The sequence below is a fragment of the Neltuma alba genome, unplaced genomic scaffold (assembly GCF_004799145.2).
Source record: "Neltuma alba isolate B1F8T4 unplaced genomic scaffold, ASM479914v2 tig00011865_pilon, whole genome shotgun sequence".
NCBI classification, from domain to species: Eukaryota; Viridiplantae; Streptophyta; class Magnoliopsida; order Fabales; family Fabaceae; genus Neltuma; species Neltuma alba.
In genome coordinates, this window is record NW_021636469.1 from 82320 (window position 1) to 110146 (window position 27827).

Below are 27827 nucleotides of genomic sequence, written 5' to 3' on the forward strand. Positions count from 1 at the left end.
AAAAAAAAATTAAAGATGCAAGTTCAACACATTGTCAATTTCTCTCTCTTATTAACGTTGAACATCAGAAGTTGCATGTCTCTCTTCCAAAGCTAATGAGGAAGTGTACAAGTAAACAACCGTCTAGAGGGTCTATTATCTCTTTTCAGCCAAGTTTTTTTTTTTTTTTAATTTTTTGGTTTCTGTTGAAGTTTTTAACCTTGGTTTTCAAGGGCGCAACAGTCGGCTCCTCATATTCTTTTCAATTGCAGCCATGCCATCAATGTCGGCACTTGCTTGAAAAACATTTCATATTTAGTGCTCCTCCAGTCCTTACCCAACCTGCTTTTCTTAGTAATACTACAGATGCTTTTAAAATGAGATCAATGGCTAAATATCCTGCAGAAAACTGTAATTGTTATATGCACATATGGACACCGTGTTCAAATACAACCCCCAAACTAAGCATATGTTACTTTCTTCCAATAGCGGAGGGATAAGAAGTAGGAAACAGAGGTCCAAAATAAGTTCAAAATGACATCCTTGTTTCACAACAAAGACTATATTTCAAAACACATTTTATTACCAGAGGGGATGAGTTTTCAACGAAGTTTACCTACAGCCTCATCTCCATTATTTACATTCTAATGCACACTGCGTAGAATTCCATGAAGGTAACCCCCGGTCATTACAAAAGACACAAGTGATACAACACCTGCAGGAAAAATCTTCCCCGATCTCTTGAAACGAGAACCCATCACCACCAGAAGCGCAGCTGAGATGCCTGGCAGAAAATAAATCCATGTATGACAACGGTTTCAGGGTAAAAATCCTTAAACTCTAATCATGCCAGAGGTCAAAATTAAAGCGTATCAATGTCACAAATGTATCCCACCCAACTAGGGAAATTACTAACTCAACAAAGTGCACTATTGCCAATCACATTTGATCATGGTTAAGAAAATTGAAACTGCAGTGGAATATGTATTGAGAAACTAATCACTTACCAAGCCCAAGAGATGATGCAAAAACTGGTCTTACAGGCAGCTCTGTAAAAACATAATACAGCAGCATAGCAGATAATCCGCCTGCCAACAGTGATTTCAGGCTGCCGCTCTTCAAAAAGCCAATTAAACCACCAGCTGCCAAAATCCCCACATAAACAAGATTAGAATCCATACAAAACTGGGAAAAGAATAAGAAAATGCATACTCATGGTCTAGTTCAACAGACAGACATTGCTGGTGACCAAAATATGGATGAGTTAAGAACTACAGAGACTTTAACACAATAAAATAATTGTCTGGGATGCGACAAACGCTGCAAATTATTCAAAGATCTGATATTGATGAACTAATCGACATGCAATGCACTTCCAGTTATTCAGAGGTATCACATGAAATTTTAAATGTATCTACTGTCAAAATTACTTTGTCTAGGCCAATAAATGTTGGTCCAGTGTGTGAGGACTTGGTCCATTCCCCATAAAAATATGGGTCAAAATCTTATTGCCAACATGATGACCTTATTGGTGGATAATTTGTACACTACTTTATAATCACTCTTTGAACAGTGAGGCTTGCCATGGCTCTAATAGGTTTCCAAAACCAATATAAGCACCTTTTGAATACTGAAGCTTGCCATGGCCCTAATAAGTTACAACCCAATTCACCTCAACATTTTTGTTCTGGGGAAAACATTGCTGTCAGAACTTAAGTGGTATTGGTAGAATGGTACAGAAGTACCAACATCAGTATATTAGAAAATCGACTTCTTAAATGCAGAGAATTAGGAAGCATGAACACCAACACAGGCACAAGGAGGCAACAAATTTTTAAGTGTCCTCTAGTATCTTAAGACGTCATATAGTATTATGTCCTGTCATGTTTAATATATGCATCTGTACGCATGGATACAATCAAACTAAAACTTTGATGGAAAGCAATCTAGATTCGAATTGATTTGCCCCTATACCAAACTACAACTTTTTTATCAAATTAACTTCGCGGGTTTTAAGCATATCCTTAAACCCAGCAAGTGTAAATACTAGCGTATAAGTGACTAGGGAGCAGATCCAAATGAAGCATTATTTAAACACCTTTGACCGAATCTCCAGAGCCCATTACAACCTTTCTAAGGTAAACTGGATGCCACCAAGCATCATTAGCTGAGAAACAATACTGGAAGGAAAACAGGGGGATAAAACTCATGCATCATTCTTCCTTCCAAAGGAGTATCTCAACGTTTAGGCCAGTCTTGTTATCAAAAGCAATAAATGAAAAAATCGCAGTCTTGCAACGCAGAGGGTACAGGAAGCCGCCAAAAATAAGGCGATTACCTCCAACTAGCGCCGCATATCCTAGAGTAACTTTCTGAGACATTGATAACCCCGCCTTCTTTTCGTCTCCGCTTGAACCCTCCTCACCTTTGTCATCATCAGCGCTGCCTCCATTACCGTCGCCACCATCTCCTCCTCCACCACCACCACCGTCATTCCTGTCGCCAAACCCGTCTCCAGCACCACCAGTTGTATCTAAGTCCAAATCTGGTTGATTGGCTTCCAAATTAGAGAGAATCGAGGCCTTAGAGTCGGAAGAGGCAACAGCAGAGCACAAATGCCTCTGATTCCACCTGTTCCCCAAGTAAACCGAACCCACAGAGAGAGATAGCAGAGAGAAGCGATCAGAGGGAGCAGCTGCTGCTGCAAAGCTGCCAGCAGCATATGGAATGCAGTTCAGAGGTGACACTTGGAGCTGAAGTCTCCGAGCTCCGGCGCAGCCGCCGCCGAGAGACCAGTAGCATATGGTACTGCCGCGACAGACACCTAACGCACCCTGAACCATCGAATCGGAGTTTTTGTAAGCTGTATTTGTTTGTTTACGGCTCAACGTTTCGTCGTCTTCGTTCTTTATTCTTCTGGTGATTTCCGCGGTTCCAGAATTACCCGCTCCCATTCACAACCCGACCCAACTCCTTATTTGGGCCAATTCGTACCATTTTCGACTTACAGGTCTGTTTAATGCATAATTAACCTCCAAAGCCCAAGCACAATCCAATTTTTGAGAGACTTTGGGTATGTTTGGATTGGCGTTGGGCAAAACTGACTTCTAGCTCAACTGACTTTTGTAACTGAAGTTAGAGTAAAAGTCAGTTAGAGTATGTTTGGATAGGTGCTTTTGAAAAGTCAGTTGAAAAAGTTGAAAGTTGTTTGAATGATGAATGAAAAAGTTAGTTTAGTTGTAAAATGACTAAAAAGGGCATGAATTTTATTAAATAGTAGTTTTTAATTTTTTATGTTTTTAATGTGATAATAGGTTAAAAAAACATATAAAATTATTATGATAAAATATAAATAGTTTAATTGTGAAATTATGAAATAAAAATATTTGTTATGAAGAAAAGTTGAAAACACATTGTAGATAATTAATTAAATATACATAATAGACAAACATGAATATAAATTAAAATTTATTTGGTCTAAATAAAACTTATTATGCTAACGAAGGAGATGAGGCAGAGAGAAAAATGTGAGGGTAAATCTGGGATGCTCATTTTTAGTAATCACCGTTTGAAACTACAGTTTGAAAAGTTAGATTTTTCTCCGTTGAGTCTAACTGAGGTTGAAAGCCAGAAGTTGGTTGGAAAAGTTAGCCCAGCCAAACAACAGTTTTGGTCCAACTCAGTTTGCAACCTCAGTTTCACAGATTCCAGGGCACAACTACAGTTTGGAACTGCAATCCAAACATACCCTTTATGAAAAAGCCTCGGTCGTGATTTTGACAACAAAAACATTCACAAGTAAACTAACTAAAAGGAACCAACAAGAGTTGGTCCAGTTGGTAAGGAATCGTCTCATAACCCACAAGGTCGTGAGTTCGAATCCCGCTGCCGATGTGAGAATCTTGTTGGTGGGCGATCTGTAAGTACTTCTGTAAGTGCTCTTTGAGCCTTGAGGCATGCCCTGGCCCTGGTGAGCTCCCGGGACCCAACTCACCTAAATTTTTTTGTAGCAAAAAAAAAAAGGAAAATTGCAAAAAAAAGTACACACAAGGATCCGTTCATAAAAATTATTGTCATAGATCCTAATTTACAATTTTTCTATTTCGACAACTTTTTTTTGCCATTTTCCCTAAACTAAATATAATTTGCTCAAATTTCATTAGGATCTCTCTGACAAAAGAAACAAAATTAAAAGCCAAAAAAGCTGTAAATGAAGAAATAAATGACTGATAATCCTCAAATAAAAATTGTAATTTAAATAATCAGAGCTTATTGGGAATTGACATTATCCTGCTCGTGTTTCCTCGTATACGTCACCCTCATCGCGCAGATCATGTCTCTCAACTGCCCTCAAAAGTTGCTTAATTCGAAAACCTACCGTCCCTTCTGTTATCTCTGATCGCGACATTCCGATTAATATCTTTGTTGGTCGTCATTTCAGCTAATTCTTCTCAATTATCTTGATTAGCCAAACATTTATTTCTGATGCAAAGCATGGTAAACTAGCAATATATTTAGACACAAAAAGAGACCAATAAAAGAGAAAAACAAGCGAACCTATTACGTTTTGTTTTACCGTTTCTGCTACGCTGATAATTACAAGATGTTCTGTCGAACAAAAGTGTGCAAACCAACAAAATGGTGAGGTAGCAGAATATCCTTCGGAAACCACAACAATTTCATGTCATAGAAATCTCCATTTTAATGCCTCAATTTTATCATGACGGGCAATATCACAACCTTGTAAAACCTTCAAACAGAAAACTCTATAATCACATAGAATGGCGCAGCAACTGGGGATCAAGTAACAGCCTCTATCATCTTGTGAATTAACAGAGCAAAAACGGTGATCTAGATAGAAGCAGATATTATGGAAGGTTCAGAGAAGATTAGTCATCCGGCAATACTGATGATGATGATAATAAGCTTGTTCATACCAGTTACTGCAGGTAGTAAGCATGTACGCATCAAGAACAGCTTAGGATCTGGAAAGAACATGACCCTGCATTGCCAATCCAAAGATGATGATCTGGGTGTACATAACATAGAAGATGGAGATGAATTTGGCTGGGACTTCTCTGACAATGTGACTGGTACCACACTGTTTTTCTGTGATTTGGAGTGGGAAAATGTTCAGCAGTACCATTTTGATGCTTATAACTTTGGCAGAGACATTGTCAGGTGTCACACCGGATGTGCATGGCTTATATCAGCTGAAGGCATTTATGGTTTAAATGGACAAACGAGGTACTGGGAATTCATATACAGCTGGCCTACAAATTGATCTCAAGATTTTGTAGATTCAGTGTTTTGTATCAACCTTAATGATTACCTAACTACTTTAAGATCATTTAATGGCAGGATGCTTACAAGTCTCTTCCTGCTATTGCTTCACATCCTTCTCATAAATTTGTAATTTGCAATGTTTGCTTCCTCTGGAATGGCCCTGCAGACTGAAAAAGGGAAAAAGAAAGGAACAAAAACGCTGCATATCACCCCTGTCCTTATTTTCCCTTCAGTGTATTTCTAAAGGACACAGTTCCTTTAATTGTCTTCAACTGTAGAGTTTGATATAACTTTAGCACGCATTCTCATGATACGCTACCAGTAAAGACAAATTCTTCAACTGATAAAGGTATTGACTAGATGAATAAAAGCAATGGAATCATTGAAGCTAGTACCAGAAAAGAGAGCATGAGTTACAAAAAAAATTGATGAACTCAGTTTACAAACTTAAACATGAAACAAGGTAGGGAGCTACTAATTTAGAACTCCAGGCCATGTTCCCGGGCTGCATCAGCAATTGCTTGGACACGGCCATGGTACGGGTAACCACCTCGGTCAAAAGCCACCTTTGTGATTCCCTTCTCCAGACAGGACTTTGCAATGAGTTCACCAACCCTCTTGGCTACTTCCTGAAACCATAAGCCTAAAAGATTCAGGACCAGCGTTTAGTGATTGAGAATAATAAGGAAAGAAAGCAGATACAGCGGGTAAGGAAGATTTCTTTTCTTTCTTTTGTTTTGTTTTTTCTTTTTTTGGGGGGGGGGGGGGGGGGATCACAAGCCAAAAAACAAATAATTGTGGCATACAAAAATATGGAAGCTGCTCATTGAGAAGATTCTCAAGTAACAACAGAAAAGCCAGCTAATAATAGATATTATCAGGTGACTATTTACTTGTTATTTTCTAAGGTACATTGTGGAATATAAGGATTGAAGAGTTTGCTTCACCTTCTATATGAATTATCTTCTCTCCTGGTTGCTACTGAAACATTTACATGGAATTAAAGGGAAACGGAAAAACATGGAAACATGAAGATCAGTTGCAAACTTAATGCATATATATCTTCACATCAAATAGAGATGATCTTGAACAAATAATATTTCTTCTTTCTATACCAGAATAACTCTACTGAATTTTGTGTATTAAAATGAACAAACAAAAATTGTTAAAGTAATGACATTGAGAAAGGGCATCCACTTCATGCGTAGTGACTCCACATCACCTCACCTTGGATTGCCAAAAAAGTTAGTAAGTAATGGCGGAGAGCTTTGCTGTCAAACCTTGCCTTGAAGCACAAAAGAACTAGACTTACAATAGTTACAGAGAGAACGCACGAATATGCAGATTCTATAAGCCCAAGAAGTTTTTCCTTCTTCACAATTTTATTGTTAATGTGTAAGAATGTACAAAACATATCCAAGAAGAAGCTTTTGGCTTAGAGAGAAAGAGAGAGAGAATACAAATAAATGGGTGGAACAACAATTTGCAATAGTAATGCAGATTTGCTACATCACTTCCCCCCCGGGGGGGTTTGTGAACAGAAGCTTTCTCCTGGTCATGCTGAAGACAGAGGATAATATAAAGCGGATATGGTTCCAACTTGATATCAAGAATCTGTGACTGATTCCTAAACTTCTGTCCCTCTATATGTGTTAACTTTATGTTAGCAAGACATTAGTTATTTGAATCAGCACCATACAAAACAATGGACAAAAATTAACAAGTACTCATAGCATATAAAAGCCTTCAAAAACTTACAATTGTGGGACCAGAGGTGTAATTAAACTCTTCAGAAACTGGCTTCTGCATCGTTGAAGCTGATGCAAGTGTGTGCATCTTAGTGTCATCAATCACCTGGACGTAGAGATGCTTGTTGGACCGGAAGACAGACAATCTTGGTCTTTCGGGTGTTCCTTCGACCTGAGAAGCATGAAAATGAATTCCATAATAGATACGCATTGCATTCTTAATGACAGCAACATTCATTTAATATAGCCTGATTTACTAGCACGGGAAAATGCCAGTTGCCAAGTTAGTCCCATATACCAAAAGCTAAAGAAATGACGATGACCAAAACAACAAAAAGGTTCAATGTAAACAAGAGTAACCTTCACAAGGGCTTCCAGAAGTTTTTTTAATACATAAATTATTTATTGCATTTTTGTTTAACTCTGCAGTATCAGTATTTCGTTAAACCAAATTCTGTAATTTACACCTTTTGTGACCCAAGAATTTGAAGGAGCCTGCACGATTGCTTGCTTTACAGTCTTTCTTTCCTCATCCTCATTCTTCCTGCCTTTTTTCTCAAGGAAATTATATATATATATGGATATATATATATATATATATGGGGAACGGCTGGATAGAAACTAGATGCTCATATTGCAAATCTGTTTGTGTAATTTATTAGCTTCTTTCAGAAATCCAAAGTAAAAAAGGGAAGAAAGCTTGAACATCACCTTCTTTCTGACTCGAATATGGCGGGCAGTCCTATCCTCTCCTCTGGTCCTGGTCTTGGCTTCCACCACAAGAGACGACGAAGAACAGGGGTTCGAGAATGGCCTCGAAATGGAAGCGGGAGATGCCATTAACTTGGGGCCCATCCATGATTGGTGGGAAGAAGCTAATGCACAATGAAGGAAGGAAAGTGAAGAAGTAGACATTGTCCGATTTCTGTGTTGAAAATTGAAATTCAACGACACAGAGAACCAGTGGCTTCACCTTATCCTCCTCCCCTTCCCCGTCCCGCTGCTTTATCACGTTGGGCCTCCTCTTTTCACAACCCATTTAATTTTTTTGGGTAAAAGATTATATTTTTCTTGAAAATTAACGGTCTTCATTATTAAACTGGACATGTTTTTTTACATTGCGTAAAATTTGAAAAATAAAGCAAAGTATGAAGGATGGAGCACACTTTTTTTTTATAATCTGTGAATAATGAAAGTCACTACAAATTTTATTATATATTGATTAATGATTAATGTTTTAGGGGAGGTAATCAACTGGAAAGTTAAGCATCGTCATATGCAAGGCATTGTGTTGTGTTATTACCCTTACAAAAACAAAGAATCCTTTGGTTATAGGTTCTGAAAAATAAAAATACTCCATCCATCCCTTGTTATAAGCATCAACTATAATCTCCCTCTCGTTCTTAAATGTAAGCAAGATTTGAAAGTTGTTTAAAATTTTTGTCATGAATTCCCTATTTTATCCTTATTAATTACTTATTTTAATACTCAATATATTTATTATCTCATTTTCTAAACCATAATCTCTTCATCACACGTTCTCTCTCTTTCATAATTCTTTTTATTATAATAATTTTCTTATTTTCTCTCTTATACTCTCTCCCCTCCCCATAAATAAAGACATTTTAGAGGAAGAACTTTTAATTTCTACACATATATTGTCTTTAACTAATTTTAACTAACATTTTGATCGACGGGATGGATTTCAATGTTGCTTATAAAAAGAGATGGAGAAAGTAAAACTTATTCTGGAAAAACAAAATATATAATTTTAAAGTTAGTCGTATTTTCATCAATGATAATTACGTTAACAAAATAATTATTTTTTTACCCTATATTCACCTCAAATATATTTTTCAAAATAATAATTCAAATATATTTTGTAATTTTTTAATAAACTACTCTACCCAATTGATTCAGAAACATAAAAAATGGATAATACAACCAAACAAGACCTGACTTCTCTCTCTCTCTCTCTCTCTACAAAAAAGAGAAAACACTATTGCAAAAAGATTGCAGCCTCTCTCTCACATTATCAAGAAGAAACACCAGCTTGTTCTGTTACTGCTCTTAAAACCTTAATAGATAAATGAAAATGTAAATGATGAAACGAGGCATGTATATCTATGAAAATGAGGCGAATCTTGTTTGGATATCATGTCAATGTCATTTACATACAGACAATCTGGCGTCGCCGAAACACAATTCACGGTATAGCCTCTCAACTATTTATAGAATAGCTGAAATCCATGTTCTTATGCCAGATTGATCATCCACGTATATTATTCAAACAATTTCTGTCCCATTGTGTCATTTGCTAGAGGTGGGAACTAAATTTCATTATCTCCTGCCAAATCTTTCAACCCTTAAACGACGCACTTCCTCTGCAGAAAGACCACGAGATTCACGGTGCCATACGTGAGGTGTAGAACTATTCTCACTTCGTCTGGCACCACACATCTCACATAAACTTAGCAAACCAGGATTATCATATGTGCATATCTGGCATCTCCATGCACCAGACTGAGCAGTTCTTCTTCTCTGATCCCTACCGACAGTTCCCCTGCCGGAGATCCTCCCCCGGCGAAACCGAAATAATTTTTTTAAAAACTTGAAAGGCCAGTTCAATACCCCGATAAGACCCCCGATGAGCGGAGTTAGGGGGTCTGAGCCTGAGTAGCCACCCCTTAACCGCAGATAAAGCAGACCAGCAAGTATGCCACCAAGATGACCAAGAAATGAGACACCAGGTACAAACATTTGAATAAGAAACAATTCGGCCCAGGCGGCATAACGGGATGGTACTATCACTCCATGTACGTAAGTATATTCATCATGTGCTTGGGAATTAAGCACAACTTTCATGGCAAACAGGACACCAGAGAACCCAACGGCATATTCATTGTAATAAGCTCTCTCATAGTCAAACAATAGGAGGAGTGATCTGGATAGCATTAGAGTGACGCCCTGGGATAAAGCAAGCAAGGCAGCCACCATGGAAGCAAATTCAGCACTCCCCATTGCAGTTTCTAACTGCATTCCCTTCCACAGAAGTGACAGCATGTTGTAGACCAGGTGAGGTTCACTGATATGATAGAATGCTGACAAGAAGAACCGTTTCAGGTCCTTGCGCTGCAAGAACAGAGAATAGGATTAACATCTGAGGATCTGACCAATTTCAAAACAGACTAAATATTCAGCATTAAACACATCATAACATGAAACTCAAAACTTTTGTTATGGATCAATGAATAGATTCAATAGAGTTTAAAACATGATTTCATAATAAAATCACTCCATCAATAATCAATAATTATTATAGAATGTGGATAAATAATGAAAAGGAGAAATGACCGGGCATTTTTCTTCATCTCAAACTTCTAAATTAACCATGTCCCTGATAACAAGACGCATTAAAATTAAAAACTGACTTTATTGATGGCAAGAAATTAACAGACTTAAATTATATAAATTGACACAAAAAGTGATCCGCATGGCATGTATTCCAATATCGCAGTAGCGAAATCTGATAAGCTGAATCAACAGATAACTACTAATTAGTGCCAGTACACAGCATCTACTTCCTTTAAATTAAAGGGAATAACTGGCCCTAGTACTATCAGGGTCTTTGAAAAACAAGTACACACGTTAAATCATCATTCATTGAATAACGCTGGAAGAAGAAAACCCCGTCATATCCGCTCCAAATATTTAAGTAATTGGTGCTCTCATTCCTGGGCTGATAGAAACCATGAACATTCTTGCACATTAGAGATAACCACTACAGTGTTATCCCATCCAGACTTCAGCCACTACAATGTTAACCTATGAAGGATATGCAATTCAGATTTCAGTTATTTCTATATCCCACAAGTGCCAAATTTTTGCACAGGACAACACGCCACGTTTCAAGAAGTATTGTACTCTTCAAATTTTGCAACAATCTCTCCATGCTTCAAAGAAGTAAACTCTTAAGAAGCGCACTACTGACTTCCCCGTACCCAATTGCACATGAGATAGTTCAATACATGGAATGATGGTTTGAAATTAAATAAACAAAGCATAGCCATAGAAAATTGTGATCACGTCCAAACAATCTAACGTGAGGGAAAATTATTCGTCTGCGGCAGGTAAATAAAGAAGGAATTGAGAAAGGAAGATAAAGAACCATCATTAAAGACCCACCTTGAGGATGAGGTAGGGATTGAACCAGACTTCATCTATAGAAGGAAGGATTGATTCCAAGAAGCTAGGTCTCAGATAAATGAGAGTATTTGCAGCAATAAGACCAGCAGTAATAGGAGGTTTCCTATCTGACCTATAATACTCGCTAAATGTATGAAGCGCCATCAGAGGCAGCATACCCCTCGATACCCGTCTTCCAATTCTCACTTCCATCCTTCGATTCAATCTCTCTATCTTCCTTCCAGTCAATTGCTGTATTAGCAGGAAGTAGAAATTGATTATTTCTTTTGGCCAGATAGTGGAAATTGGTCTAATCCCCAAGAGAAACGAACAACTCTAATTGACACACTCGATTTGCCTTTGCGACGAAGAAACGCACATGTACGTCGGAGAAAATTCGAGACGTTTCCCCGGCGTTTCTAACTAAAGGTGTGTTTGGCATCGCGTTTCGTACGTCTCTACCAGTAAAAGCTACTTTTGAGATTTTGAAGTTGTTTGGATTGACTTTTTTTTTTGTGATGGGCTTACAGGGTCTAATGAGCTATTGGGCAGAAGTTTTTTTTTTTTTTTTTGCTTTTGGAGTGAGGAGCAGTTCGGGGTGAGGAGGGTGGGGGTACAGGAGAGAAGAAAAGAAGAAAGAGAAGAGATGATGTAAAAGTGAAACAATAAATTAAGGACAATATTTTTTTAGTAAATACTGAACATAAATTATTGCAAAAGTAAATACTAACGTAAAATTGGAAGAAGAAAAAAGCACCATGCTATTTTTTCATTTATTTACTTAATGTTTATATTTTTTTGTAAAAAAAGATATCTTTTTGTTTTTATTTTATTGCTTAGAACTTACTATTATAATATTACTTAATAAAATTTATATCATTTTCAGTTATTTTGTATCTAAACTTACTTTTTTATTATTTAGGGTTAATTAATCTGCAAGTCCTTATAATTTCAACGAATTTTGAATCAGGTCCCCATAGTTTTTTTTCTTTTTATCAGGTCATTATACTTTTATCTTTTTTTAATTAGGTCCTTGTATTTATTTTTCTTTTAATTAAGTCCTTATAATTTCACTAAATTTTTAATCAGGTCCATGTAGTTTTAATTTTTATTTATTAATTAAATATAAGCTTAATTAAATAGATTAATACTGAAATATAAAATATTAATAATTAAATTAAATTAATAATTATGTAATAAAAAAGTAATAGAATTAATTAATTCAGGAAAATTTTTTAGAACAATTAATTTTTTTGCTGAAAAAATTAAAATCATTATAATAATTAAATATAAGCTTAATTAAATAGATTAATACTGAAATATAAAATATTAATAATTAAATTAAATTAATAATTATGTAATAAAAAAGTAATAGAATTAATTAATTCAGGAAAATTTTTTAGAACAATTAATTTTTTTGCTGAAAAAATTAAAATCATTATAATAATTCAATATCTTTAGAATATTATCATTTATAAACTAATATTAAATAATATATACTATTTTATGTTTATATAATAGTACTATTAGAATTTATAAAATAAAGAATAAAAAATTTAGGGACTTAATTAAAAATAAGGTGAACTTATAAGGACTTGATAAAAAGAAAAATAAATATAAGGACTTAATTAAAAATAGGTGAAAGTATAAGGACCTGATAAAAAGAAAAAAAACTATAAGGACCTGATTCAAAATTAGTTGAAACTATAAGGAGTTGTGGATTAATTATCTCTATTATTTATCCAAACAAGTTTCAGTTTCTCAAACTGACTGTTAAAGTTAATACAAACATAAATCACATCACCTATCTGACTTTTATTTAATTTGACTTATGCAAAAGTCAGATTGGAAAAAAGTAATTTCTTCCACCGCTTATCCAAACACACCCTAAAATTCTTTCCCAGTCGCGCTTCCGGGAGGCGGGCACCAACGAGAGTACGACATCGTTTGTTTCTGACAAAACGCATGTCGTACGAACACAAACAAATTAGGCTTAGACGACGTCTCGTTTAGGAACTTTTGCTGCTGCTTCTCGTCATGCATGTATTTTCATTTTTCATTAATAGACAACTATTGGCGGGTATAGATGGTAGAAGGAAGGGTTTTGTGAATATAGTTTATGATATTATAATTGACAACTATGGTCCAGTGTTGTATTTCTCCAATCTTGATGTAAAAACTATTTAATTTACATAAATTAAAAAAACTAAATAAATTACTTAATTCTAACAAATAATATAACATTATCTTTCTAAAATATCTTTATATAACGTTACATTATATATCCATTTATACGTTATAATATCCATTTCTCTAATACTAAGAAGCAAAAAGAAGACAAATCATGAAATTCAGCTCTAGAGACTTATGCCCCGTTTATCAAAGATATGTGTTCCTTTTTCAATAATCATGGCGTCTGGGATTTCTGCTTTAGCGCAGAGCCTATACTACTTTTGACGTGAGATCAAGTTCAGCTCTAGAGCAAGAGTCCCTTTGTATACCACATCATGACTTGATTAAATCACACCCAGAAGCAAAGCCGTTGCTGATCGATAAGTATAAGGACACGTTTGTCTGTGTGTGTACTTTTCTCAATTGTCTCCTTCGTAAAACTTGAATGAATTTTATTTGAGGAAATTCAGGTTTTTGAGGAGTGGGGGTAGGCAGATCGGAAGAAGCGTTAAAATTAGAAATGATATCAAAACTGGAAATAACTGTGAAATGAACGAACTGAAGTGACCTGTGATTTTGACCTGCAGGCTAAAGAACCAAAAATGAAAATACAAAACACATTGAAGTAGCTTTGGATTTTGGTCTGCATTTTTGGGAATCAACAATAGAGCTGCGCAAAGGATGGCGATAATCTCAACACAAAAACCTTAGTAATGAAGTTGAAACCACACTGTGCCAAACTACGAAAAAATAATTGTCATTTATAATGTGAATATATAGTACAACTTATTAAACAAGAAAATTAAACAAGTAAGAAATCAGCGCAAAAAGCCTATTCAGTCATACTACTGTTCATAAGTTAACGATCATTAGTATAACTCATTTATTATTAAAAAAGTGAATTATATATTTCGTTCAGCAGTTTTGGCAATTGAAACTGATGAGAAGCAATGGATGATAGTATGTAATACATTGACGAGATTAAGATTCCTGCATAGTGATAAGTCAGTTTTGTCAAAACTGTAACTCGTGCAAGGCTGTGTCTTGGGAAGTCAGTGAACGCCGATCATTTGTCATCATTGGGAGCGCCTGGTTGCTATCCTCCTCGTCATTCACAATACTCTCTTGTCTTTCTCTCTATCTCCATCTGTTCCCTCACACACACACACACCATATATATATATATATTATACAGACGAAACACAACGTGTGCATATGTAATAATCTCTGATTCTCCTTATATACATATTCTCCTTCGTCTTTTCGTCTGATCAGTTCTCTTCAGGAGTTTCCTCTTCTGGGCTTGTCCGCCATGGTAATAGTTATTGTAATGTTTGGCATACCTTTGGCCACGAAAGGATTTTCCTGCATTTGATTTGATTCGTTGCTATGGTTCATGCATTATATATATGGATATCCATATATATGATAGGGATTGATGCAGTAACTTGCTTGTTTTTCGTCCTTTTTCAGTTGTTCAGACATCTTTTTAGGTGCAAAATTAAAGAAGAGAGCTTTGTTTATGACCCTCCTCCAAATAGTTTTCTTGATGCATGAATCCACAGCGCAGATTTTTTTTCTCAGATGATGTGATTTATTGAAATAGGTGGAACTGGTGTTTATATATTCGATCCCTTTTTAGTCACTCAACTCTCCTGAAATCTTTACTGCTACAAACTATGTATCGTATTGCATTTTCCTTTTATATATATAAGCCTACACACACGCACGCACGCACGCACAGACAGATTAATATCGTCATCGGCTTAATAACCTTAAAAAAAATTATAGGGTGTGGAAGAAGAGGTTGGAGATAAGATGAAGGATGTGGAGTATCATGCTATGAGGAACGTGAAGCAGGGAGGGTTTAGAGCTACGTACTTCTTGTTCGGTGAGTAAAATAGACAGCGTTTGATTATCTAGTTTGGTTCGGAGAAAAAGGAATAACAGAAGCGAGCAATAATTAATTAATGTACGAATGGCACTTGGATATGCAGCAATGATGTTCCTGGACAACATAGGATTCGTGGCAAACATGGCGAGCATGGTACTATATTTCATGATGGTAATGTTCTTTGACCTTGGCGGGGCGGCAACCACCACCACCAACTTCCTTGGCACCGCCTTCTTGCTCACCATCGCCGGCGGATTCATCTCCGACACTTACCTCACTCGCCTCAACACTTGCCTCCTCTTCGGTGTTATCCAGTTACTTGTCCGTAACATCAAAACTCTACACTTCTAACCCTGCCCTTCACTTTGGTCTGAGATTAATTATTAATTAGATGAGAAATTTGAGTTGCAGGGATACATGTTGCTGGTGATTCAATCACATAACAAGGAGCTTCAACCTGCAGGCCCATGTGGCGAATCAACGTGCGTGCATCGGTCGAAGGCGGCGCTGTTCTACGCTTCCATATACTTGCTGGCTCTGGGAGGTGGTGGAATCAGAGGCTGCGTGCCGGCTCTCGGAGCCGACCAGTTCGACTATAAGAATCCAAAGGAGCGGAAGTTCATAGCCAGTTTCTTCAACTGGCTTCTCCTCAGTATCACTCTCGGCGCCTCCATTGGAGTCACCTTCGTCATCTATGTGAGCACTGTCAAAAAGGCTTGGGACAAAGGTTTCATCATCTCCATGTCCTGTGCTGCTGCTGGTCTCGTTTTCATTACCTTGGGCAAGCCTTTCTATCGTGTCCGTGAACCAGGGAATAGCCCTTTGCTCAGAGTCTTGGAGGTTAATATATATAGACACTCACTTATTGTTACCGATCTCCTATAAGTTCTATGAATTTCTGTAAGTCTTAATCGTATTAATTCATTGGCAGGTTTTGGTGGTGGCAGTCAAGAATCGGAAGGTGCAAGTACCTGAAAATGCCCACGAGTTATACCAAGTTAAAAATCGTCATGAAAAACCCATCCCTCACACTAAACAACTTAGGTGGCAACCCTCTATAGATCAGTCACAAAGTTTTTTGATGATATATGCTGGAATTAAAATTTGGTGATTGGGAACGCAGGTTACTGGACAAGGCGGCCGTTCTTCCAAAAGGAACCACAGAAGCGAAGAAATGGCAAGTGTGCACAGTAACACAGGTGGAAGAAGTGAAGATCTTAACCAGAATGATGCCCATTCTTCTGAGCACCATCATCATGAACACGTGCCTGGCACAACTTCAGACCGTGTCGGTCCAACAAGGCTCCATCATGAACACCCGAATCGGAAACTTCGAGGTCCCGGCTGCCTCCATCCCCATCATCCCCTTGCTCTTCATGTCCCTTCTCATCCCTGTCTACGAGTTCGCCTTCGTCCCCCTCCTCCGCCGCATCACCGGCCACCCCAACGGTATCACCCACCTCCAGCGAGTCGGGGTGGGTCTTGTCCTCTCAGCCATCTCCATGGCCGTCGCCGGCATCGTGGAAGTCAAGAGGAAGAACCAATTCAACCAGCACCAACATAAAATCAGCTTGTTCTGGCTTTCCTTTCACTACGCGATCTTCGGAATCGCTGACATGTTCACCCTCGTCGGCCTCATGGAGTTCTTCTACAAGGAAGCACCCGCAGGTATATGCACATATATACACTAAATGATTATTATATTGAATCGATCACTATATCATATTTAGAAACTGACATACGCATGCATTCGTGTAGGCATGCGATCTCTGTCGACTTCATTCTCGTGGCTTTCGCTAGCCATGGGATACTACTTGAGCTCAGCTTTCGTAGATATGATAAACTCGGTGACGAGGAAGCGAACGAGCAACAAGATGGGCTGGGTGGAAGGGCAGGATCTGAACCAGGTGCATGCGGAGCTATTCTATTGGTTCTTGGCGATGCTGAGTGTGATCAACTTCGCTAACTATCTGTACTGGGCAAACTGGTATAAGTACAAGGAAGATGTTCCAGGGGACGAGGAATTGCTGCTTAGACCCAATGATCCTAGTCATAATGTGGGTGACAGTACTGTGTCTGCAAGTTTCGTGTCTGGAAACCAACAAGCTTCCCTCACTCCAGCTCATCAACATGCACAAACCCAGGAGACTTGATTATCCCTAACAGCGATATGTCAAAATTAATCATTTAATTTAATTCAGTTGTTTTGTCGCATTGATTTCTCGTATGATCATAATACCAAACCATCCTGTGCGGTCGAAAGGACAAGACAAATTAATAATATCAGAGACTATAAACGTAACAAATGTATATCGATGCATGGAATGTTTCATCATCAAGTTATAAAGAGAAAAGCACATTTTGTTCCATCAGTATTTATTTATATAAATAGCAATCCACTAATTTAGAAAGATTAAAAAATTTATTAAATTATCTTAAAGTACTTATATTTATCTTTTTTTTAAAATAATTTGTCTCAATTATAAATTGATATATAACCTAATAATATATATAAGTATTTTAGAGAAAACATATAATGTATTATGATTAAGTAATTTAATGATTTTTTTAATCTTTTAAAATTAGTCAAGACTTGGCTGGTGCCACGTGGCAATGAAATAAATATCAGTTCAATGCATGTGTGCGGCCTTGTCTCTAATTAGGAGTGGACTCCGAGTAGCTCTGTGAACACTGAACAAGATCCTTCCATCAATTGGAGCCGGGCCACGGCACCGACGTTATTTGCGGGGTGGGGGGCGCAAGCCCAAAAGGTTTTTCGGGTCGGCCATGGAAACCGACTCAATCCAAGTAAGCCCCCTGCGGCTTGTGAATGTGATTAACAACAGAAAAGAATTGATCAAGTGATCGCATATAAAAGCCGAAAGTACTGTTTGGCTAATTGAAATCAGTCCCCGTGTGGGTGTATTATAAGCAGCATCGTCACAGATTTAAAATCAATTGCATGACAGGCATGAACCACTTCTTGTCACGTGGCTCTCATGCCAAAAAAAATTACTTCCTCCTATCATTAATATAAGAACTAGTTGACTAATTTGAGTAAATTAAAAAACCAGTTAAGTTAGGTATTTATAATAAATAGGTGTTGTTTTTTAAAATATTTTTGCCAATCAAATGTATTAACTTGAACTATCTTAAAAAAATAATTAAATATGAGAAACAAAATAGATGTGAGTCTTATATTTAGAAGAACCAAAATAAAAATCAAACAAACTCTTATACTACATTCGGTCCTAATTATAAGAGCCAGTTGACTAATCTGAGGAGATTAAGGAAGTAAGTTGAGTTAGTTGTTTGTCCTGAATAAGTGTTGTCTTTCCTAAAATATCATTGCTAATCAAATGCATTGACTAAAACTATCATTGTTAGAAGGGTTACTTTGGAAAAAAATTTATAAATATGAGAGACAAAATGGATTGGGGTCTTATATTTAGAATCAAAATAAAAGTTAAACAATATCTTATATTAAGGACTGGAGGTAGTATTAAGATTGGAGATAATAGGATAAATAGTTGGATCAAGGACACATAAGTAAAAGATAGAGAGACGGTTATCTTAATTAGGCACACGGGGGTGTAATTAATTAATCAAATTAAGTACACTATTGGACGTAGGAAACAGAAAAACAAATGAAAGTCAATATTATATAAACAAGATATTGATATACAGATATATATATATATATATATATATGCATGGCTGGCAGTAAAACAAGTGTTGATTAAAAATGGAGAAAATGTCGGGAGCACTAATTATGGTGTCAAATAAGGCAGAGAAAGATGACTTTATCGGGTTTCATGAAAATGAAAAGGAGGAAACCAATTAGGCATGTAGCTAATTGTGGGGAACAGTATTGGATTGTATGATAAGTAGGGTTGGCTCTGAAGTGTAACACAAAGCTGAAACTATTGGGAGCTCACCCCACGAGGCCCCACCCCCCACACCTCATATGTCTCTCTCAATCCTTCATTTTGAAACAAAAGAGAACACATCAGATCTACGATCGACTACTACACATGTACATGTAAATATATATATATATATGTTTATATATATGCACAGAGAAACATACAGAGAAGGAGCTCATGATGCTTAAGCTGCACACAAAGTGCTATCTGACAAAAAATGTGAGAGTAAGATAAATAATGGAAGGAAGCAGTAAAGAGAAAGGAGGTGAGATGAGATCCATGCTCAAGTAAAGCAACGTAGCCAGGGCGGATATGACCCAGTAACCTTTTTCTTTTGCCATTGCTTGCAAGCCGTGACAATCCAAATCTTCTTCCTCACTCTCTCCCGCCTTCCAGAAGCTTTACTTCTTTGCAACAAGATCAAATAAATTTAGGTTATGCAAATATGTGTGACTTTCTCATTGTCCAAGGCCCGGTTTGGATCTGCTTTTTGTAATTATTGCCTATAAATACTTTCCCCTAAGTTGAGACATAATTTTTCTCATATATTTATTTTATGTTATCATGATTTAAAAACTGTTTTTAAAAGTTCTTACCATTGCTATTACAAACAAACTCTAATTTAATTGTACTACATCATTAACCAAAATCTTCTAATTAATTGCCTTTATTTACAGTAATTTTGATATTTTAAGATGTCAATTAAGTTTTCTGGGTCAGATGTAAATTAGAATAATAAATAACTATTCTTTTCTTGATGACTTGGGAATTAATTAGGAGAATTGAGAAAGGAGTGATTAATTTGCTCCAGTTTTTCCCTCTCTTGCGGTCAAATTAATAAAGTTGTAATATTCAATCTAATTTCCCATTATCTATAGGAGGTGCAAATGCAATTATGTTGGTAAAAGTAGGAAACCATGGGAAACAAGTTCCTATAATAGAAATATATGACGGAAAACAACCAGAAAAAAGTTTGGCAATCATACAAACACACACAAAAAGAGTTCAGAATCAAATCGTAGAGGTTTATATCTCTCTCTCCACCAAAAAAAGACAGAAAAGAGAAAATAAATAATTAAAAGTTGGCATCCATCATAAGTACATTGAATTGTATCTATGAATATAGCCATGTAGCTAGGTTAAATTAATCTACATGTTCTCGACTGAGGCTATGTGTCAGGAAAAAAATTAAATTCTCATGCCAATTAGCTGCCACTTGCAATTCATATAGCAAATAAGGAAACAGTTAGATAGATAGGTTTAAGTATGTCTCAGCCGTAGATCTGATAAATTTTCAAAGCCTTCATATAGAAATATAGGTAGGCACCAGTTGGCTTGGTTGAAAAAGTAGTTAGGCATATTGATATTTCATAAAGCAATCAATCAGACGTTAATTAATTTATTATAATGAATTGTTAATTCTTCGCACTCATAACAGGTCGAAAAATGAAGCCGTCTGATCTGCAAATATTTAAAATCTGCAAATATTCAAATTAATACATTATATATTACATGCATATATATATATATATAAGTTTGTGGCTGTGCATACCAAAGAAAAAAATAATGGGTGTGATTATATTGTTCGATAGTGGTGGAGAAAATGGGAGGCACGTGGGAGAGTTTCATATGAAGGAGTTGAAGGCATGTTTGGTAGTTAGAATGGGCATTAGAAAATGAGTAAAGGGAGAAAGACATATTGGATTCAGCTTCGAATCGATATAAATGGAGTCACTCAATGTATTTTTATACTAGCTCTGATCCTTAATGTAAAAAATAAAAAAATTAGTTAAGAAATGAATCTATTCATAAACATAACATATCAATCACTTATGTCTCTCAAATTAATATTTCATTTTTAAACTATCATTGCTAATTACAAATAATAAAAAGGTTCCATTTAAGAGTAGTTATGATTAAAAAATATATTTTAAAAAAATTAATTCATATTTTTTATAATTAATTAATTTTAACTAATTTTCTCAATCTATCAAAATTAGCTATTTATATTGAAAACGAAAGATAAAATGTGTGGTGAAATTTTTTTACGATGAGAAATATTTTGTGTTGTACCTACATTTTCTATAGCATATAAGTGATCCTAATCAGTGCTGGGAATATATCTCAACTACTTATATATGATATTTTGATTTGACTGAATAAGATACTCTTCTGATCCTAAATATAAGACATATTTTATAGTGTAATTTATACTTACACTACAAAATGGGTCTTATATTTAAAATCGGAGGAATATTTTGAATTTAGATGAGATGGATATTAGGATTAATTTTAGATAATAATATCACGTCCTGGGGTATTGAAAGAGGCATATGGCTCCATGATGAAATAAGAAAGAAGAGTGATGCATGGAAGGAGCTCCATTGTCTTACGAAAACTTGCCATAGTATTGCCAATGTGGACACAATTATATATCCGAGATCGGACCATTTCTACCTTGCAAGTTTCAAATCTCTTCTTTTTGTCCCTTGTTTGTCCCCTCCTCACTTTTATTTATGCCTTTCACGTTTCACATCCTTTTTTGAGGATTCCCTCCGCGTAATATAATACGATTATTTTCCCTTTTTGTTTTTTTTATCTTTTTAAAAAAATTTCATTGAACCAATGCCCACTACAAAAAAAAAAAAAAAACTTTCATCTACTGTTCAAAAAGTCACCACTAAAACAAAAGGTCGCTGCTAAGTCATTAACGTAACAGCTATCACTAACACTTATCAGTAGCAATAAAACGAGTCACAGCTGAAAAGTTGCCGCTGAAGGTAGCATAAAAATAATATCATGTCACTGCCCCTTGCCACGTCACTCGCCACGTCACTCACCACTTCCCTCCCTCACCAATTCAATGTCCTTTTTTTTTGACCAGAGCACCAATTCAATGTCCTAGCCCATTCATCTCACTCCAATCACATTGGATTAAACAAAGGTGAGGGTCTCATCTACTAGGAAGAAAATATGTGAATGTGAATAAATATGATTTGGTAATTCTATCTTTTCTGATGTTTGATATAAAATCTAATTTCTAATACTATTTTTCGTTCTTGGTATAAGATATTATTTGATTTTTATTTTGATTCTAAATATAAGACCGTAATCCATTTTGTCTCTCATATTTATATATTTTTTTCAAAGTAATCTTTCTAACAATAGTAGTTCTAGTCAATATACTTGATTAGTAAAGATATTTTAAAAAAGACAACACATATTTATTATAAATAGCTAATTTAATTTTTTTCTTAATATTCTCAAATAAATGAACTAGCTTATAGAATTAGGACAGGAGGAAATATAAATTAGGAGCGCAGCAGTACAATGCAGTAGTAAAAATAAAGGGAGGTCTGGGGGTAGAATTTGAGTTAAGACAGTGTTCCCTCTTTCTGGTGGCATCGTGACTGGTTGATGCGCTTTTGGGTGTGAGTAATAATTGGATCACATTGAACTTCTCTCACTCACGCCCACACCTTATTTAATTCGTTTTCCTTTTCGTCACTCGTCTCGTCCCAGCCCTACTTCCTCCACGTACTATCACTATTTAATTTGTTCTAATTATTGGATTTTGTTTAATTTTAATAAAAGTTTAAAACTCTTGCAAATTGGATTCATGGATTGGCATATCCACCAAAATAGTACGCAACGTTATAATAATTGCTTCCTGCGCGTTCCCTTCATTCCAATTGAATTATTAATAATTTAGTTATTGTACGCCATCACTTCACTTACGTGCAATATATATTTATATGATCATAATGCAGCAAAATATATATATGATCATAATGCAGCCTCGTTATTATCTTAAATTCTTTGCACTATCATAATGTTATATGGCCTCTCGAATGATTATACTAGTCACAGCCTGAGAATGCCACGTCGGCATGCTTGTCTCATAATTAAACTTAGCTTTTTCCTTGTAGTATAGATATAGCATTATTCTAGTTATATTTACAAGGTAATAAAGAGAAAATTTTTTTTATCATATTTATAAGTAACACTATTAAATTTTTAATATGAGCATACTATTTCACCTTTCATTGATTATACAGGTTATTATCTTTTAAAAAAATATAAATATTAAATAGGAATAAAATTAAAAATTTGTTAAAATTTAAAGCAGAATTAATGATATTCAAGGTTTTTTTCTTTAAATTTTAGTGAGACGTATTGAAACTAACTTTTTTTTAATAGATAGAAGTATTCTTTTATGGAAGGGAACCATGTTTGAGGCAGTGTTAGGTATTAAATACGAGCATTTCTCCAAGCAAAAATACAAAACTTGATTCATCATATTGTAGGGGACTAATTTTTTTTGTTAGAGCTAATATTATTGTTAACTAGCTTATAAATAAAAAGTGTGTGTGTGTGTGTACGTGCGCTATAAGAGCTTTGGCTTTTCTTAAACCATATTAATAGCAATAGTTGATGTATTGTTTAGAATAACTCAATGCATACTCCCGATGGTCCGTATTATAAGAAGTCTCATGGAAAGAATTATTTGTAATCCATTATTTTATAAAAAAATATTTTGATGGTTTCAATAAGTATTAAATATTTTTTCACATATACGTTCATATTTAATAAGGGCAGTAAAAGAGAGTGGAAATTTATTTGACGTTGAAATTTAGAGTATCTAATAAGAATATTAATATTGAAAATTATTTAAATTTCATGATAAACTTAATATTTTTAAATGTATTAGTTAAAAGCGTGTTATATTTATATTTACGGATAGGAGGGAGTAGGAGCTTGCACTGTTTTAGATTAAGAAAAAATGTGGACTGTGTGTGAGTAATTAAAATGACTGCAGGGGTGTTTGAAGAATTAACAAAAGTACTTTAAAAAAATATATTTACTTAAATTGAGATAATTTTTTTATCCTAAAATTACTACTTCAAACAGGTAGCAAGTAAGGGGAGGCTGTTGCATGTAAGAGAAGCAGTGAAGGATGGAAGAAAAGGTCATGGAAAAGAGAGAGAGAGAAATAAAAGAACATTGTGTGGTGTGCAAATTCCAAAGACCTTGCTGCTCCTTTGACATCATGTTTCTTTGTCGTCTATTCTTTTATTATTACTTCATTCACTTTCACTCCCTTTAATTCGTTTGTTGTGTCATTAATCCCATTTAATCCCTCACCACGCCCCCCTATACTCTCTCACATGCACCTATTGTCTCCTCAGCTTAAAAAATAAATAAATTTTTAAAAATTTACATTCATAAATTAATTTTTACATCTGTATAATTCAGACTGCATCATTTATAAAACAATTTGTAAAGTTTTTAATACTTTTGCCAACATTTTTTTTTATTTTTAATTTTTGTCTATAATGCCTATAGGCTATAAATAAGTTCCCCGCATAATTCATGTCACTTGAGATCACCCATCACTCCTAATTAATTTCAAAGGTCACATCGCTACCAATTGAATTCAATTACAAAACCTTTTAATTTTTGCCCCACGCTTGTACTCTTGAGTCAGTAGATGGATATGAGTATTGTTAAAGCCCTCTCCATTTATTTATTACCAGAGTCCATATCATTTGTAAAATTATACGATTTTTATATAAAATTTTATTTAATTTTTATCTTGATCTTAAATATAAAACTTCAATTCATTTTGTCTCTTATATTTATATATTTTTTTAAGCTATTCATTTTTATAATGATAGCTGTAGCCAATACACTTGATTAGCAAGGATATTTTAGAAAAGACAACACATATTTATTATAAATAACTAACTTAACTTATTTTCTTAATTTCCTCAAATGTTTAGAACCGGAGTATAATCATCATTAAATTAAAATGTTAACCTGCACTTAATTAATCAATGATCTATAAATCATCATAATCGTGATAAAATTATTATTCACTCACACATGGCTGCAGAGTGCAGAATGCAAAGTCGAACATATAGATTGTAACACCCTAATCTTTATAGACTCTCGTTTAATTTGATCCTATATATATATATATAAATCATTCTTGTTAAATGATACGTGTGAGAGACAGAAATTGGAGTGGATTTATTAATTAATAAGTTAGAGAATATAATGAAGAGTGAACATATATTTAAATTGTTGGGAGTTGTTGATGATGGGAAAGTGGTAGGAAGAGGAAAAAGAAGAGAGAGAGGAGTGAGGGGTGTGGTTTGGCCAGATTTGAAATGGAAAGCAGAGAAATTAATAGAGCCCATTCAATGCAATCCCGATATTGCCTGTTGAGGCTAGACATAATACTTACCCCAACATCCTGAACTCGGCTTCCTCTTCCTACCAACCCCGCTCTTTAATTTATTCGCCTTCTCAACATTCATCCAATCCAATTCACTAACTTATTATTCGCTACGTTTCTTATTATGTAAGATATATAAATATATATTTTTTTCTAATTATATCTCTTTTTTATAAAAATGATATATGAGAGATAATAAATAAAAATTTATTATAAAAGATAATAAGTTACGTATATTTAATCGGATAAAAATGAAAAGGTTAGTTTAAGATTTCAAACAAAAATGAGTTGTTTCTTATATTTAGAGGTATAACTATGAGAAAGATTGTTTACTATAAAAAGCCACCCGAGGAGTACTATGGTTTTGTGATTCATTGCTTTTGTAGAAAAGTGTATATATAAATAAAGTTAAAAAATTATTACTCCTCCGGTCCTTAATATAAGACCCATTTAACTAATTTGATTAGATTAAGGAAGTTAGGTAAGTTAGTTGATTATAAGAAAAGTGACACATTTTCCCTAAAATACCATAGTCATATTTCTTAATACCCCTCATTTCTCTTATACTTAATTATGGTTGAAGGAATATCCATAAGGGTAATTTAGAGAAAATTGATAAATATGAGAAATGGGTCTTATATTTAGGATCAAAACTAACTCAAGAATTGGGTCCTATATTAAGGACCGGAGGAGTAGTACATTTTAAGATTAGGTTACTGAAACATGTTATACGTGTCTTATAAATATAACTGAAAAAAAATAGTTAGTAGGACCTCATATTTAGGATTCCGGTGAATTAATAATGAAGTAGTCATGTCAGGATCATAGGGTAGTATTGGAAGAGTTAAATGCAAGCAAGTTTAGCCAAAATAGGGTCCGACCTGTGGTAAGTCAAGGCTTGTGCTGCATTAAACGTCTTTGGATAGTACTCCTTTTCTCGCCAGGCAATCCATTTTCCCTCTCTTGCCATTCCTTTCTCTCCATCCTTCTTATCTTTTATATGCACTCTCTCTTCCCAACCCCTTTTCCCATTGTTTTCATCCTTTTGGGTAATTAACTCTGTGATCCTAATTCATCTCTTTCTCCCCTATTCACTTATCATCTTCCTTTAATTTCCCAACTAAAGATGGATTAAAGTCAGTTAAAGATAGTAAATATGCAAAAAAAATGTAACTTTTTCACAAAAAAATTATTATTTATGGGAACAAAAAGGCATAAGAAAGAAAATCTACGATTCAAATAATTTACCTTGATAGTAAATATAATAATATTAATATGAACAATTAAATGGGAGCAAAACAAAAAAGAATTAACGAAAAAAAAAATGGAGGCAGAACAACCTCCAAATATCCCATATAAATATCAACAAATCATGCCCAGACTTGAGTTGCTTTATTAACACTATACCGTCACGAGTGGGAATAATTGTTTTCAGTTTTTTAAATATCAGCTGTTTTTTTTGTTGTTGCTGAAAATGAAAAAAACCTGGATGCCAGTACTGACCGTTGCAATGACAAAAATATGTTATATTTATTTAAGTATTGAAAATAAGCTTGCTTTGAATTAAATCGCAAGAAACGATGTGTATTTCTTCCTTTATTATTTTTTTTCAGCTGGAAAAATAGAGTTTGTTCTTGCGTTGGTTTTTCAAACAACAAGTGGTCCAAAATGTCACTGTACCTTGTGACATTATCATTAAGTGAGAAAGCTTTCATTTTTCTGGCCAACAAACAGGGGAAAAAAAGCTTTTATTTCATGCTAATATAATTGATTATTTTATGCAAAGTATTTAAAAATTGCTCGACCAAATGTGAATTTTTAAAATCACTTCATTAATATACATAAATAAAGGAGAAGGATCTAATAACGTAACATACCAACAAAAATAATGTTGTCATCCAACCTCTCAAACAAGCAAAAAGGTTTAATATTAAAATATAATTTACATAGGATTATTATATCTAACTAAGAATACTCATACTATTAATGAATTTGTATGAGAAAGGGTACTTTTATCAATACCATACTTTTCTCTGTGTTAATGATTTGATTTCGTTATTTTATTATAATTAATTAATTAATTAATTATCATACATGGTGTGCATGTCCACTGTGTTCCTTAGGCAAACCATTGGCCCTTTCTCATCTTTAAAATTCACAACACGATGGGAAGGGAAGTGTCACGCAAAAAAATTTAAATAAAGCAATAACAGGGCCTGAAAAATAAAATAAACCCATAAATGATTTTTGGGAAAAAAAATAAAGTAGATTTCTAGGGTTCCAACCAACATAAACTTTCTAAAAAATTAATTAATTAAAGACCATGTAGCTTAGGCCTTGTGGACATGTCGCCCACCCTCAGGGCAAATCAAAACCAACAGAAGAACCTATTCAAT

At 34.8% G+C, this 27827-nt stretch overlaps 4 protein-coding genes and 1 pseudogene across 4 annotated transcripts; 2 read left to right on the top strand and 3 right to left on the bottom strand.

Annotated features, from left to right (window-relative positions):
• Positions 1 to 379: 379 nt before the first annotated feature.
• Positions 380 to 2861, bottom strand: LOC114718734 (protein FATTY ACID EXPORT 2, chloroplastic-like). Its single transcript, XM_028904153.1, has 3 exons — positions 2318 to 2861; positions 987 to 1121; positions 380 to 763 (listed from the first exon to the last, which is right to left on the bottom strand). Exons 1-3 carry the CDS (start codon positions 2820 to 2822, stop codon positions 624 to 626), a joined length of 780 nt encoding a protein of 259 aa, XP_028759986.1. The 5' UTR covers positions 2823 to 2861; the 3' UTR covers positions 380 to 623.
• A 1746-nt stretch (positions 2862 to 4607) lies between these two features.
• On the top strand, positions 4608 to 5630 carry LOC114718750 (self-incompatibility protein S1-like). Its single transcript, XM_028904174.1, has one exon. The coding sequence runs from the start codon at positions 4850 to 4852 to the stop codon at positions 5261 to 5263; it is 414 nt and encodes a 137-aa protein (XP_028760007.1). The 5' UTR covers positions 4608 to 4849; the 3' UTR covers positions 5264 to 5630.
• Positions 5601 to 8008, bottom strand: LOC114718749 (50S ribosomal protein L18, chloroplastic-like). Its single transcript, XM_028904173.1, has 3 exons — positions 7725 to 8008; positions 7024 to 7185; positions 5601 to 5894 (listed from the first exon to the last, which is right to left on the bottom strand). The coding sequence occupies exons 1-3, from the start codon at positions 7926 to 7928 to the stop codon at positions 5745 to 5747; spliced, it is 516 nt and encodes a 171-aa protein (XP_028760006.1). The 5' UTR covers positions 7929 to 8008; the 3' UTR covers positions 5601 to 5744.
• Positions 8009 to 9319: 1311 nt separating this feature from the next.
• Positions 9320 to 11607, bottom strand: LOC114718748 (rhomboid-like protein 14, mitochondrial). The gene is made up of 2 exons (XM_028904172.1): positions 11199 to 11607; positions 9320 to 10145 (listed from the first exon to the last, which is right to left on the bottom strand). The coding sequence occupies exons 1-2, from the start codon at positions 11409 to 11411 to the stop codon at positions 9354 to 9356; spliced, it is 1005 nt and encodes a 334-aa protein (XP_028760005.1). The 5' UTR covers positions 11412 to 11607; the 3' UTR covers positions 9320 to 9353.
• A 320-nt stretch (positions 11608 to 11927) lies between these two features.
• Positions 11928 to 17417, top strand: LOC114718736 (protein NRT1/ PTR FAMILY 4.5-like; annotated as a pseudogene).
• Positions 17418 to 27827: the final 10410 nt, after the last annotated feature.

What these genes read in the sequence shown, in the direction of transcription:
- LOC114718734 (XM_028904153.1), bottom strand. Translation starts at nt 2,822, where the DNA reads ATGGTTCAGGGTGCGTTAGGTGTCTGTCGCGGCAGTACCATATGCTAC. An exon ending in ATATGCGGCGCTAGTTGGAG is followed by an intron (nt 1,122 to 2,317) that starts GTAATCGCCTTA and finishes GGATTTTGGCAG; the next exon opens with CTGGTGGTTTAATTGGCTTT. An exon ending in TGCATCATCTCTTGGGCTTG is followed by an intron (nt 764 to 986) that starts GTAAGTGATTAG and finishes ATTTTCTGCCAG; the next exon opens with GCATCTCAGCTGCGCTTCTG.
- LOC114718748 (XM_028904172.1), bottom strand. Translation starts at nt 11,411, where the DNA reads ATGGAAGTGAGAATTGGAAGACGGGTATCGAGGGGTATGCTGCCTCTG. An exon ending in ATCCCTACCTCATCCTCAAG is followed by an intron (nt 10,146 to 11,198) that starts GTGGGTCTTTAA and finishes CTGTTCTTGCAG; the next exon opens with CGCAAGGACCTGAAACGGTT.
- LOC114718749 (XM_028904173.1), bottom strand. Translation starts at nt 7,928, where the DNA reads ATGTCTACTTCTTCACTTTCCTTCCTTCATTGTGCATTAGCTTCTTCC. An exon ending in ATATTCGAGTCAGAAAGAAG is followed by an intron (nt 7,186 to 7,724) that starts GTGATGTTCAAG and finishes CATGCTTCTCAG; the next exon opens with GTCGAAGGAACACCCGAAAG. An exon ending in ACACCTCTGGTCCCACAATT is followed by an intron (nt 5,895 to 7,023) that starts GTAAGTTTTTGA and finishes TTATGGTTTCAG; the next exon opens with GAAGTAGCCAAGAGGGTTGG.
- LOC114718750 (XM_028904174.1), top strand. Translation starts at nt 4,850, where the DNA reads ATGGAAGGTTCAGAGAAGATTAGTCATCCGGCAATACTGATGATGATG.